General features: G+C 41.7%; 1 protein-coding gene across 1 annotated transcript; it reads right to left on the bottom strand.

Moving 5' to 3' along the window:
* Positions 1–1,214: 1,214 nt before the first annotated feature.
* Positions 1,215–15,336, bottom strand: SEC13 (SEC13 homolog, nuclear pore and COPII coat complex component). Its single transcript, XM_044451465.1, has 9 exons — positions 15,213–15,336; positions 11,107–11,151; positions 10,114–10,229; positions 8,691–8,842; positions 7,059–7,192; positions 6,444–6,577; positions 4,560–4,680; positions 3,150–3,296; positions 1,215–1,841 (listed from the first exon to the last, which is right to left on the bottom strand). The coding sequence occupies exons 1-9, from the start codon at positions 15,213–15,215 to the stop codon at positions 1,731–1,733; spliced, it is 963 nt and encodes a 320-aa protein (XP_044307400.1). The 5' UTR covers positions 15,216–15,336; the 3' UTR covers positions 1,215–1,730.
* Positions 15,337–15,387: the final 51 nt, after the last annotated feature.

The raw sequence follows: 15,387 nt of genomic DNA, 5'->3' as shown, positions 1-15,387 counted from the left end.
TTAAACTCAAAAAATAAAATATCTGGAAGACTGAAAAGGAAACCCCATGCTTAGCCAACAGTTTGTTGGGTACTGCAACCCATGCATCATAGCTAATTGCCAGGGTGGGTTAGCATGATGTGCAAACCTGCCCATTGTTCCTAGTTATTATTCTGAAGTGTTCCTGCACCGCCTGTCCAAGTATTTAACATGGCATGTAAATGGAGCACAATATACTTCTGTAAGGTACTGTCAGTGTTGCTGCTGGTAGAAAAAGAGAGGGTGTGCTGATGTTCTTTCCAAGCAGTTATACCCCATTCATGTACTGTTGGCTTACTAATGGACTATACAGAGACAGTGGTCACATTGTAAATTTCCAAGGAAACTCATAACTCTGAGATTTGAACTATACACATTTCAATGCTGTACTAGCCTTTAAGTTCAGAATTACTAGGCTCTCCTATTGCAATTCTGCTTCCTCACACTGGAGGCACTCAAAAGAGAGAATCTTAAATCATAGAATAGCAGAGTTGGAAGAGACAATGAAGGCCATCCCTACAAAATCTCAGCCTGAATAGAAAAAAATAAATAGTTGGTTTTGTTTCATACAGTGTGTTGGGGCCATAAATCATAGAAGAGTAGAGTTGGAAGGGGCCATAAAGGCCATCGGGTCCAACCCCCTGCTGTGGCAGGAAGCCCAGTTACACCATCCCACTCAGATGGCTGTCCAGTTTCTTTTTGAATGTCTCTAGTGGGGGAGAGCCCACCACCTCTCTAGGCAGTTGGTTTCACTGTTGTATTGCTCTGACACTGAGGAAGCTTTTCCTGGTGTTCAGCCTGAATCTGGGTTGTCACAATTTGAACTGATTATAAACTGAATGTTTATATTTAAATTGAAAGGGACCAGCCTCATTTTAAAACCTGATAACAACCTTAACAAATCACCTCAAAATTGATTCCCAACATGTTTTTCTTTATCCTGCCATTACTTTTTACTGCTCCCATCCTTGCCCTGCCACAAGGACAGATTTTACTCTTAATGCTTCAGATGTTCAACAGTTTTTCAATATCACAGTGCCATGACTGATTTACTCTAATAGGAGCCAACAGAACCTATGGGAACAAGGAAAAGAAAACTTTGAATCAGGTACTTGAAGAAGAATAACACACAGCAACAGGGATTACAAAAGGCCACTGCAAAGTTAATCTTCCCTTCCGAATAATTCAAGCAAGACTGTTCTATTTGGATTTTATTCCATTCTTTAAACCAAATGAATCACACAAAAGTGGCTTTAAGTTTATTAGATTTGTGTTTTGGACATCAAATTTATGAATATTTTCAACCATAGAAATGAAGACAAACTTTTAAGACAAAAGTAACGCTGCATTTTTATTCTTCTTCCCTGTATACATGATAGTTCCCATCTCCCTCTTAAGCTCAACTTCTTTATCAATTATGTGACACATACATAACTTCTTTCCTCTTGTTAAAAGAGAAAAATGGTACCAAATTTTAAATGATGAGGGAACTGTAACGGGTAAAATAAATGATTCTGAAGCAACAGAAACTTAACCTCTCCTCATAATCAATTTGGGAGTTCATTCATGAACTGATACTTTAAAAAAATACAAAAAGCTTTGCACTGAAGGAACGATACATCTGGTTTAATAAGAAAAGTTGTAAAAATCATGTCTACTTCTTTGCATGTATGCATGTCTACTCCTTTGAAAATTCCAGGTTGCCCCATTTGTCACTGTTCATTCTGCTGCCCTTCAGCAATAGCAGATACTGCTCCTTGTCCCTTATTAACGTCACTGATGCATGCCCACTGTCCATCTACCGATTCTTTCCATAAAGTTACCTGAAAGAAGACCAGAATGAGAGTGTTTAGTTCTTCCCCTCTTCTAGAATCCACTCTATATAGCAGCAAGGATTTCATTCTAGTTTCTTTCCCTTTGACAACGGTTCTGAGTACTACAGCTATCAACCGTATCTCAAGAGTAACTAACCTAGTGCCACCCAGTTTGTGCTACAACTCCCATAAACACGTGTCTGTGTGGCCAATGGTCAGGGATTCTGAGTTGTAGTCCAAACGTGGGGGGCTGCCGACCCTGTCATGTCTAAAGCAGATGTTCCTAAATAAGCCAGCACTTCTACTTCAGGTTTAAAAGATTCTTCACAGCAGTTCCACCACATACAGCTCAGTTCAATTCAAACTAGACAGGCTGGTGTTTACATTAAAAAACTTGATTTTCATTTTAAAGGAAAACCAACACTATTGTATAGATCAATTCAACTAATCCAGTAAAATGGATGTTTGAAAGACTTGGGGCTTTGAAAAAAGACTTGGGGCTTTGAAAAAAGACTTGGGGCTTTGAAAAAAGAGGAGCAATCCTATGGTCCCTAGATGGTGTCTGAGGACCATAGGGTATTTCAGATTCCCAGGTACGAAGTCAAGACAAAGGTCTGATTTCATCCCCCTCCCCCCCATTGCAGCTGCCATGGAAAGATCCATGCCAACTGCTGAGCTTGGCAAAACAACCTCAGAGAGAAAGAGTATTCCAGTCGGTAGGGAGGAGAATAGAGAAGCCAGACTATAAGCTGTCCTGGCACCTCTCCAGCCCCCTTCTATCTCACTGTGAAATGCCTTTTGGAAGATGGACAAAAAGCCTATTCAGCAAAAATGCAGGGCAAGAGGAGAGGAGGTAGAGACTACCTCCACTGTTCCCCCCACTCTGTACTGGATGACCACAAGCCTTGGAGCTTGGAGGCATAAGGGCAGCACCAGAGCCATGAAAGGTTTGGCGTGAGTAGACAGAGAGAAATATGCTTCTCTCTCTCATACTGCTAAGGCCCATGAAGATTATAGCCCACCTCCAATTTGATTATCTCAGCATAATACACCACGTTTTATTAATCGAAGTACAAATATTGTGCATATACAGTCCCTGCTCCCCATAATGCAAGACTTCCAAGACTTGTTAAAATAATTTCTTATTCCGTCTGAACCTGATAATGCCTATAATCTCCAACCACAAACCAGGATCAGATTCTGAACTTGGTTCTGCTGAAAAATGTGGAACTACAAGCAAAAGAATTAAATTAACACCTGAAAATGGCCATGTGAATGTCAGGGAAAGGGTAGGATTTAAGCTGCTTTATCACTCACTTTATTGTCTCCCCCAGACACTGCGAGAATATTTGCAGTGATGGACCAACTGACATGCCACACTACATCATTGAATTTGTGTAGCAATTTCGGTGACCATGAATTTCCAGAGGCATCATCGCACATCCAGATAAAAACTCTGCCATCCTAAGAAAAAGCAAACAAAATTGTAAGCACAAGAGTGAGTTCGCAATCAATACCATGTGTATCAAGCAAACCACAACAGGTTCTTATCAATGGAATCCTGTCATCACAACCATGGCTTACCTGGATTGTACTGTTTCAGACTGTGCAGGATTATATGACCTGTTCACATATAAGAGCAGCAAAGTTTGGATAAATCAAGTAACTCATGATATTTTGAGCTATATGCCACTTAGAAGCCACTTCCAGTATGAAAATGCATTGTGATCACGGGCTGATTTGTTACATGCACACCCACACACTTTGGATCACTCATGGGTTAAACAACTGAGAATTAACCTATAATTAGTAGGTTTAATCTACTATTAATCTACAGCATATGGGTTCAGATGTCATGTAACAAGCCCAGACTGGGGTTAAATATTCAAAAAGGCTGTGGAATGTGCCTGGGATATGCTGCAGAAAACTGTGGATTAACGACCTATGATTTGTTCCTGCTATGCATATAAAAATAGTATGTAAACGAAGGCTAATCTAAAAAATCCTCAGCAAACTAACTTCCACAGGCAGGAAGATCTTTCCATGGAGCATTTTACAAGGGTCCTTTTTCAGTGAGGATAAATTACCCAGGAAAATAGCATCCTTGCAATGAATTATACCCAATGTTAATATTTTAGCAACTTATAGGTATGTGAGGGGATGTCATGTGGAAGAGGGCTGTGACCTGTTCTTCCCTGCAGGGGAGGACAGGGTGTGTTCCAATGGGGCAAAACTCAAGGAACCAGGCTTCAGGTTGGATGTCAGGAAGTACTTCCTGAGGTTAGAGCCCCTAGGATCTGGAATGGACTTCCAAGGGAGGTGGTTGAGGTCCCACCAGTGAGGGTGTTCACAGAAAGATTGGACAACAACATGTTGGGGATTACGGGAGCAGAGCTGGCTGCAGCTGGGGGTCAGACTAGATGGCCTGGGAGGCCCCTTCTGTCTCACTTCATTTCTATGATAATCCCAGACCCGTTGAAGTGAATGGGGCTTACGTTAAATGAATTTGGTGGTATCCAGTATTAATCTAACTGCATGCTTGTAAGTCTAAAATGAATTCCACAGATGAAGCAGGACATGAATATATAAATAAATATACACATGAATATATAAATAATATACACATGAATATATAAATAAAACAAATACAGAATTTATAATGCATGTGATTTAAGCATGCTGTGCCAGAAATGGTTATTTTCACTCGCTTTAGCCATTGATTTCTACCTGTGAGCAGCTGGCAATAGTGCTTGTTGGCAAACCTATGGAAGGTGCCCAGGCTACATCTCTGACCCAGTCACTGTGGGCTTCTAGTTTTTGTTCTTCTTTCCACTGGCCATCTTCTTCTCTGGAACGATTGAAAGGAAAGAGATTGGCAGTGGCAAGAATCCCCACCTTTCCTCATCAGCATTTCTCACATTAATTCCCTTTCTATATGGTCTAGTGGCCAAAGCTCTCTGGACAATTTACAAAGAAACCACAAAAATGCAATATTACAACATAGTAAAATAATTTATATACTGAAATAACATAATTGTACACAAGCTACAATAAAAAACTAAGAACCTGTTCAAAACCTTATTGTATGCTGCCTTACCCTGGTGCCAAAAGGGTGAAAGTATTGGCACTAACTAAGCAAACGCCTTTGGGGAAAACATTGTATAATCAGTGAAGGCCTACAGATTTGTGTCCATCCTCTAAAGCTCCCTTGGAGGAGGGCCTCAGGTGATAATTGTGGCATATGGGTAACTTCACACATAGTGAAACATTCCATCAGGTATGCAGTCCCAAGAAGATTACAGCTTTATGGATCAAAGCCAGCACATTGACCTGGGTTCAGAAAAGTCGGGCAGCCAGTGCAATCAGATCAAAATCAGTTCATTTACACACTGAAGTTTACTGAATTGTGATAATGGAGATAGTCAGGGAAGAGTACGAGCCATCCATTCTAATGGCTTTCTTTCTATTTAATGGTACTCAAGCCCTCACCTCCATGCTGTATTTCAGGCTGCTTGTGAATGTCAAGGCAGTTTGCCCTGACACACACGTACAGCCCCTTTGCCTTAGAGCTTGAGTTATAATCACCATAGCAAAAGAAAGGAATAAAGAATTCATGTGTAGTGGGAGGAAGAAAACTGGAGAGAAAGCAGGGAGAATATAGGCAATCCAATAACTCAGAAGGGGCAAGAGTATATAGTTTAGTTTAATCATTTATATGCCATCCTTTGCAGCAGCCTCAGGATGGCTTACAGAAGATAAAAATAGCAATATAAATAACAGTATAATAATATAAATATCATTAAAAACATTTAACAGATAAACAACAATATATCATTTCATAACTAAAGAAAAAGAAAGAAGAAAAGGAAAAGAAAATGTGACTCTATAAAATTAATATTATTATTAAAATAGTGATATTAAGTATTAAAATGGTGGTTAAATAAAAAGGTCTTCACCTGGCCCCGGAAAGAGTAGAGAATCGGCACTAGGCAGACCTCTATGGAGTATGTTCCATAGTCTGGGCGCCACCACAGAGAAGGCCCTCCTCTGTGTGGATACCCTCCATACCTCCTTCAAAGAGGGTTCCCAGAGCAAGGCTTCCCCTGCCGATCTTAAGAGGCATGAGGGCATATAGGGGAGGAGACATTCCTTCAGGTATCCTGGACCCAAGCTGTTTAGGGCTTTATAGGTAAGTACCAGCACCCTGAATTGGGCCTGGACTTCAATTGGGAACCAGTGAAACTGATAGAGGACTGGCGTTATATGAGAATAATGGCCAGTCCCCATGAGCAGCTTGGCAGCTCTATTTTGTACCAACTGAAGTATCCAGACCATTTTCAAGGGCATCCCCACATAGAGCGCATTACAATAACCCAACCGGGAAGTTACCAGCGCATGTGTCACCATTGCTAAGCAGTGCTTGTCCAGGTAAGGATGCAACTGTTGGATCAGCTGGAGCTGAAGGAAAGCGCTCCTTGCCACCGCCGTCACCTGGACCTCCAGGGACAGTTCCAGGTCAAGGAGCACTCCTAAGCTGCAGACCCAGTCCTTTAGAGAATATTATCTTTGTTTTATCAAAAGCTGTAAGAGAAATCTCTCAGTATAACTTACTTCCAAATCTTGATAAGATTATCACAGCCACCTGAAGCAAATCGTTTGATGTAGTTTGGTTTTTGGCTTGACGGCTGTTCTATAAGGCTTCCTGGTACAACAGCGGGTGCCCAGCTAACAGCATTGCAGCCAATCTAGGACAAATTTATGCAGCAGTTTCTTATTTAAAGCCGAAACAGAGACCCAAATGTCAAGCCTGAACACCTGAATATGGTGATACTTACTGAATATTGCAAGTATGATCTAAACATGATGTCTCAATGGTTTCAGGTCAATATACTAGTACATACCTCCCTCTCTTCCTAATGTTCAGTTGTGGGTACCCCTATTTTAGATAGCCAGAATGGCACCTTTCAGGCAGAAGAGAAAGGCATCAACGAGTTTTGGGAAAAAAACCAAGTATGCAGAAGAGCTGAAAAGCTTGAGCAAAAAAACCTAAGGGAGGAAAACTAACCCAGAAGAGCTCAATGAAGCCTGAGAGTGCTAAGCAACAATGTCATGGAGACTGACCATCCCTAGAAAGTTTAAATTATAAAATTCCATAATTACTTTGTCATCTCAAGCCTCTAGAACAACAAAATTATCTTGTCCACAACAAAATGACTAGATACTCACTGTATGTGCATTGCTGATTTTTTTTATTTCCCACTGTCCATCGCCAGTGTAGCTCAACAGAGATATGGCCCCATCAGAACTGCCACATGCCAGGATCAGTCCATAGTCCTGTGGTGCCCAACAGACAGAATTCACTGCCAGAAAACACAGAAATTGGCTGGATTATTGTACAGGTTAGTCAAAAGGAAAAAATTGGGAAAACATATGCCCCCTTGCCTTAGAGAGATGTTAGCTGCAAGAGACATAGCCAGAGCAGCAGATAATGCTTCTCATGGGACAGAGGTCAGTCATGCTATGCCGAAAGTCTTTTTTTTAATGTAACTATAAGTATCAAAAATGTAAGGTGCTCCAATGCAGATATCTCTTACAAATGCTTGTAAGATGGTACAAAGTCTGTTGACTCCAGTGTTGTTTTAATACTAGTAGCCAATTAGCACAAGGTCACTGCATTGTACCTACAAATACTGGTGATGGTGGCACAATTAGCTTGCACTAGTGCAGAAACAGCACAGGGGATGAACTTGAAGTAGCAGTGTAGTCACTGTGAAAATATATAGAAGGAAATAGCCATTGGAAGCAAAAATAATGTATAGCCAAGTTGTTATTGGTCCATTCTACCCCTATTTACTGTACATATCTCAGCTGGTTCAAATGCTGAAGCCCATCTGAGGCACTTACTTAGTGTTCATTCAGGTCAGAGTATTTTTTACCAAATAAATATATTAACTAAAAACTGTTAGAATTCTTTCCTATGACAGCTAAAAATACTACTAACTTCAGAAGCAGAGTTTCTTGATTTCTGATATCAAAGTAGTGGCAATGATTATTGATCTACACTTTTGGCTTATAAGGCATAACATCTATTGGGTAGATGGCTTGAAATATTCATGCTACTGAATGACACTAGGTCCATCTATGTCTGAGCCAACATTCAAACTGAGTAACTCATAGTCTGCCCAAGTTGTATATAAGGAAACTACAATATGCTACTAACCAAGAAATATGGGAGGCAAACTTAGAGGTGAAAGAAGAAAGCCTGAAAGAACCAAACATGCTCCCCATTCTTCCAAACCATAACTTGACGTATTTGGGATATTACATCTGAAATAATCCTGTATGTCACAATGCTGTCTTACAAATATACATGAGATTTAGCAGGTCTGAACTTATGTATCAGTGAAATGGAAGTCTAAAAAAGGACCAGAATCCCTACTGCTTTCTGCACATATATGCTAGACCCTGGTGCAGCCTCACACTGCTCCTGAAAACTTCTCCAGAAGGTTGACAAATACTGCCAGATGAATATTTATTACAAAGCAGATGGCTACAGTCAGAGGCAGAATCCATGCGGGTCTGCAGGAGCACTTTAGGCACATGCACAAGATTCTTCATTTCCCAGAGAAGTCCTTCTACTCTTGACATTCAGGCACTTCAGTCAAACTTCAACATAGCAATACACACAGAAGGACAGTCATACAACTTAAGCCCAGTATGCTGTTAAAGAAATTGACCAAATATCTGTGACCAGCACTATTACATGGAGTCTTTAATCAGTGTATCTATATTGCAACTGAAGCGACACAGAATTATAATCCTTCTCTGTTCAACCGACTACTAAAGGAATATCCATACCTGATGAATCATGTCCTGTGTATTCATAAGTTTTTTCCCAGGTACTATTCTCTTCCTTCCAGATAATAACCCTCCTATCATAGGAACAGGAAGCCAGGATATTGCCGTACATTGGATGAGCCCAGGCAACCTGCCATACAGGACCTTCATGTCTACATAAAAAAGCATGAGTTCAAAGAAGGAAGGTATTAGTGTGTTAAAACAACAACCCATTATTTATTTTAACCATGGTTTCTTAGTCAACCCAAGGCCTGTCTGACAGATGATCAAACAAACCACAACTTGCTTTTTCATCCTCTTGGTTGACTGTTTTTCTCCTACAAATCCTCCCTCCAAGTATTCCAGATGCCTTTGTAGCACCACAGTACTGGCATATGAAAAGGCTAGGCGTTTTGATGCAGCAACACAACCAATGAGCAACCCATGACTCTCTGTTCACATGGAACCTCTGTTCACATGTAAACCACTATTACTTGTGGTTTAAACTACCCACAGTTTACACCCAAACAGAAACAATGGTTTATCTTCATGGGTTGTTTATAGTTAACATCTCCTAGATATAGCTTTGTACATAATAACCTCTGATTTAATAAGTTTGTCTATGTGTGTGTGAACCAGGTTTCTTTGAAAAAAAGAAGACAGAGCATGGGAAATAGCTCCAAGAAATTTAGGGGCTAAATTTAGCCCCAGAAAAAAATCACTAACAGAATCACTTTTTATTGTTGTCTCTCTCTCATCTTTTCCTCTGCCCATTCACTATCCCAATAAGACTGAATCCCTCTGCTGATCTTTAGCTGGAATATTTAAAGTTACAAACATATCAGTAATTTTAAATTTATAGCAGGCTGCAATCCAACACCCACTTACCTGGGAGTAAGCCCCACTGAACTCAGCAAGACTTACTTCAAAGTAGATAAGCATATGACTGTACTACAAGTCTTCACAGAAAGCATACCATCTCTTCTGAGGTAATAAAACTTAGCAAATACCTTAGGACAGGGGTCCTCAAACTTTTTCAACAGGGGACCAGTTGAAAGGTGCCGGCTATGGGTGTGGGCCGCCAAAGCGGTGTGGGTGGGGGGGCATGTGCCAGGGCATGTGCGTGTGCGCATGGCAAGGTGCCAGCTTGCTCGCAAGATTGTTTTCTCCAAGCGAGGCCAAAACGATCTCCACACCAGCAAGCTGGCACCTTGCCATGCATGAGTGCAGAGTCCAAAATCTCTATGGTGGGCCGGATCCAGCCCGCAGGCCATAGTTTGAGGACCCATGCCTTAGGAGGAAGATACTTTCAAGTATATTAAACATCTTGTATGCAAAACAGGAATGCATTTTCAACATTGTACCCAAGAAACTGGTAATTGGAACTATAACTAAAACATAAACTTGAGAGATATACCAAATGATTGTCTTTAAATTGACTCACCCTCTTAAGTCAGCTATAAGAATTTGCCCTCCATTCCTTACATCAAATATTTTCACTGATCTGTCTGAGGAGCAAGTTGCCAAACGTGTTCCATAATAATCCATCTGAGCATCATGCTGGGAAGTGATAAAAAAAAACCTTTTATTGTCATCTATCAAATCAGGGTGAAGTAATACAATCATTTTTTAAAAATATTAAACCCCTTCCACCAAATCCTACTGTATAAAGCATTATGAATCACACCACAGTAGAATAAGAGTGTGGTGTTATGATAAGATTTAAATAAGCACAGCATTTTCGTGAGAAAGAGGGTGCAAGCTATACTAAACCAACATGGAAGCTAGCATTGTATCAACTGCCCACAAAGAACGAGGGCCAGGCAACAAGTAAAAGGTGGCTAGAACAAGACAGTAAATACTTCCTATCCCTACTGCCCCAGGTCCCAATGGGAGTAGATAACATTTAAGGAAGGAGGATAAAATATTTTAAAATTATATAGAAACCCAAGTGCCTGTTTTTCATGAAATGCCCCTCAATTTTATTATTCAGCACTGCATCTCCTAATGCTATATATTTTCCCAAATAATAATTGCTGCTCATTACCAAAGCTGTCAAAAAAGGCAAGGAACAATAAGTGTCATATCACTCTCATTCATATATACCTGCAAGCTCAATTAAATGAAAATTCACTAAGTAAAACCATTCTTAAAATGTCTATTTAGAGAAGTACATTACAAGAGGAGCATGCTCATGGATTAGGACCCCTTTGTGATTTCAGCCATGCTGTTCCAGTCTCCCAAAGGAAAATACCACCTCCCAGCCCATCACTGCTTCCTCTCCCCCCCTTACAATTGAAAGCCATTAGCAGCAATTAGCTATTCTCTTTAAGCTTGAGGAAGGAAATGAATGTCCCCTTGCTTTACACTTTTAAAATCAAATTCCTCATACTGTTTCCTGAGGGCGGAGATATTACTTAAAACAACAAATACTTACGATCATATCCTCATGGGAAGTGTCCACTGTATTAATTACAGACACCTATTGGGAAAATGTATAGTTATCGTAAGTAAGACCACTCGTAATATCTGACTGAACAGTTAAAATCAAGTAGTAAACCTGCTTGCTTCACATTTTTACATAAGCACTGACTGTATTAGTGTGTACATGAAACTGAATCTCATTTAACCCTCAGATGACTTTGCAGCACTGCCATGTGGATTTTTGCCTCTTGCCCTCAACAGACCTGCTGAACCTCACTGACATCATATCAAAATTAATATAGGTAACAGGTGACACAGTGATTAACTATTCATCTACTTTGGATGATTACTCCACAGAACAACCTGAAGGCAGAAATTCTGAATTAGAGACCTCAGTTGTTATCTGTTTCAGCCACTGTACCCAAGTAAGTCTATGACTGGCCAAGGATCTGAACTAGGTCTCTGAAGCCTAAGCCAAACATTGCAGCCACTTCTTTCAACACATCCAGATGGTTCAAATTTCAAACACCTACAGCCAGATGACTCTAATTTCAAATAACTTATGGGCAGTTTTAGTACTTCCAGTCTGAACTGGTCTCCTGTGGTTCCATGCAACTGGGAGAGACATGCATGTTCACAAGAACATAAGAAAAGCCCAGCCAGATGAGACAAAAGGGCTACGTAGTCCGGCATAGTTAACCAGATGCATCCAGGTGGGAAGCACGCGAGGAGGACATGAGCGCAAAATCACTTTCAAACTCACATCCCTCAGTAACTGGTATTCAGTATTTTGCTACTAGAGATAGAATATAGCTATCAAAACTGGTTGCCATTGATAGTATTATCCTCAAAGTGCTGGCTTCCCAATCGTGAAATGCTCTCTTTACTGAAAGCCACCGGGTGCCAACATGTCATTCTAGCTGTACCATCTTAGATGTTGTTCTTCTCCCAGATCTTTGATAGCATATGAAAAGGTTTTAACTGGTCCTAGGATTTCTAAACTGTTTAGTAAGGAGTTGTGATATATTTTATATCATACTTAAAAAAAAAAAAACGCTTTTGTAAACTACCTGAGGAGTGATGGTACAGCAATGTAAAAAAACTCCTAATCCAATACATTCCAGAGTTTCAGTAATACCTCTAATTTAGTAGAAATAATATAGTGTTTTTCATCTTATTGCTACTTCATCATGCAAGTTAAATATAATACTTATTTTAGATCTTTCTCATCTATAATACCTTTCACTAATACTTACAGCTATGAGATACCTACAGTATATCACAGAAGTGAGTACACCCCTCACATTTTGTAAATATTTTATTATATCTTTTCATGTGGCAACCCTGAAATGACATTTTGCTACAATGTAAAGTAGTGAGTATACAGCTTGTATAACAGTGTACATTTGCTGTCCCCTCAAAATAACTCAACACACAGTCATCAATGTCTAAACCGCTGGCAACAAAAGTGAGTACACCCCTAAGTGAAACTGTCCGAATTGGGTATTATTAGCCATTTTCCCTCCCCGGTGTCATGTGACTCGTTAGTGTTACAAGGTCTCAGGTGTGAATGGGGAGCAGGTGTGTTAAATTTGGTGTTATCGCTCTCACTCTCTCATACTGGTCACTGGAAGTTCAACATGGCACCTCACGGCAAAGAACTCTCTTAGGATCTGAAAAAAAGAATTTTGCTCTACATAAAGATGGCCTAGGCTATAAGAAGATTGCCAAGACCCTGAAACTGAGCTGCAGCACAGTGGCCAAGACCATACAGCGGTTTAACAGGACAGGTTCCACTCAGAACAGGCCTCACCATGGTCGACCAAAGAAGTTGAGTGCACGTGCTTAGCATCATATCCAGAGGTTGGCTTTGGGAAATAGACGTATGAGTGCTGCCAGCATTGCTGCAGAGGTTGAAGGGGTGGTGGGTCAGCCTGTCAGTGCTCAGACCATACGCTGCACACTGCATCAAATTGGTCCGCAGGGCTGTCATCCCAGAAGGAAGCCTCTTTTAAAGATGATGCACAAGAAAGCCCGCAAACAGTTTGCTGAAGACAAGCAGACTAAGGACATGGATTACTGGAACCAAGTCCTGTGGTCTGATGAGACCAAGATAAACTTATTGTTTTCAGATGATGTCAAGCGTGTGTGGCGACAACCAGGTGAGGAGTACAAAGACAAGTGTGTCTTGTCTACAGTCAAGCATGGCGGTGGGAGTGTCATGGTCTGGGGCTGCATGAGTGCTGCCGGCACTGGGGAGCTACAGTTCATTGAGGGAACCATGAATGCCAAATGTACTGTGACATACTGAAGCAGAGCCTGATCCCCTCCCTTCGGAGACTGGGCCGCAGGGCAGTATTCCAACATGATAAAGACCCCAAACACACCTCCAAGACGACCACTGCCTTGCTAAAGAAGCTGAGGGTAAAGGTGATGGACTGGCCAGGCATGTCTCCAGACCTAAACCCTATCGAGCATCTGTGGGGCATCCTGAAATGGAAGGTGGAGGAATGCAAGGTCTCTAACATCCACCAGCTCCGTGATGTCATGGAGGAGTGAAAGAGGACTCCAGTGGCAACCTGTGAAGCTCTGGTGAACTCCATGCCCAAGAGGGCTAAGGCAGTGCTGAAAATAATGGTGGCCACATAAAATACTGACACTTTGGGCCCAATCTGGACAGTTTCACTTAGGGGTGTACTCACTTTTGTTGCCAGAGGTTTAGACATTGATGGCTGTGTGTTATTTTGAGGGGACAGCAAATGTACACTGTTATACAAGCTGTATACTCACTAATTTACATTGTAGCAAAGTGTCATTTCTTCAGGATTGCCACATGAAAAGATATAATAAAATATTTACAAAATGTGAGGGGTGTACTCACTTCTGTGATATACTGTAGGAAGCTATGGTATGCTCATATTTGGAGTTCTGGTTCTTTTGCCTTAAAAAGACTATCATAGAACTGGTAAGGTGCCAAAAAAAAAAAAAAAACCCCAACCCAAAAATGATCAAGGAGTTGTAATATCTTCCCTGTGAATAATGATGAAAGCCTTTAGAGCTTTTCACCTTGGAAAAAAAATCATGTAAGGGAGGCTAACCTAAACTTAAAAGGCTTACAGAAGTATGTATGGTGAAGAGAAAGTTATTTTCCCATTCTACCCTCTGCTCATAGTACAAGAACATAAGGTCATGCAATAAAATGGACTGGCAACAGAAACAGGACAAAAGAAAACACTTTTTCATATAACTGGGAATATTATGGCCAGTTCTGCTTCCTCCAACCCAAAGAGGATGGAAAGTGAAAAGATGGACAAAACTAAACAAGAATTATCCAAGCAACTGGACCACCTTCCCTTTGTTACGTATGAATGGAATTCACTGCTTCTAGACATGGTGATAGGGACTCATTCAAACAGGAACTAGGCACATTTATACTCCTCAGCAATTGACCATGAGAGCTAACTCCAGCCTTCATTAGCAGGTCTCTCAATACTTGTTGGTGGGGCACAGTGAGAAAAGGGGTATTGCCTTCCTCCCGAACTTGTGGGCTTCTCAGAAGAAACTAGTTGCCCATTGTTTGAAATGGCATACTAGATTAGAGAGGACTTTGATCCGATCTGTCTCAATACCCACTTCTGATTTTAAATCGAGGCAGGTAAGCTACGCTGCTAGCAGAAAAGAACCTTCAGCCACGTAAAATCCGTGTGTAGGGGTTGAGGAGGGGACATCCACGGTGAGCCCTGGTATGGGGGGGAAAGTGCAACAAGTACGCAAGCGTGTCCTGTTGAAGGATATACAGGTGTGGCCAGGCTGAACACAGAACGGAGCCTGGGAGTGGGCATGCTTTGCTCCAGTGTCACTCCGCCTGCGGACGGTGCGGGGGAAATTGGAGTCTTCTGCAGACCTAAAAAACCCCCGGGAAGGGGCCTGTGAGAATACCTGGTTACCCGAGGCAACCCCTTCAGTAACCGGTCAAATCGTTCCCCCCGCCCGCCCCCACCCCCGCCTTGTCGCTGTAGTCACCCGCGGGGCAACCCGGGTCTGGAACGAGAAGGCCAGCCCGAATGACCCTCAGCGAGAAAGGGGTCGGAGGCCGACCCACGACCCACAAGCTCTCACCATGGTGATAACGGAGGGATCTTGGCGGGCTCCACCGGGCACCACGCACCGCGCTCGCGGCCGCTCTCAGACGTGGCAACTCGCCGCCGCGCAGTGCGCACGGTGACGAAACTCTCCGGTCGGAAAAGTGTCCTTCCTGCCAGGCCCACAAGAGTTCCGCCTGCTGCTGTTTCTC

Source organism: Varanus komodoensis, unplaced genomic scaffold (genome assembly GCF_004798865.1).
Source record: "Varanus komodoensis strain SLA01 unplaced genomic scaffold, ASM479886v1 scaffold6_2, whole genome shotgun sequence".
Lineage (NCBI taxonomy): Eukaryota > Metazoa > Chordata > Lepidosauria > Squamata > Varanidae > Varanus > Varanus komodoensis.
This window is presented reverse-complemented; position numbering and strand designations above follow the sequence as displayed.

What these genes read in the sequence shown, in the direction of transcription:
- SEC13 (XM_044451465.1), bottom strand. An exon ending in CTTCCCATGAGGATATGATC is followed by an intron (nt 10,230 to 11,106) that starts GTAAGTATTTGT and finishes ATCACTTCCCAG; the next exon opens with CATGATGCTCAGATGGATTA. An exon ending in CTATTGCCAGCTGCTCACAG is followed by an intron (nt 3,297 to 4,559) that starts GTAGAAATCAAT and finishes GCTTTTTCTTAG; the next exon opens with GATGGCAGAGTTTTTATCTG.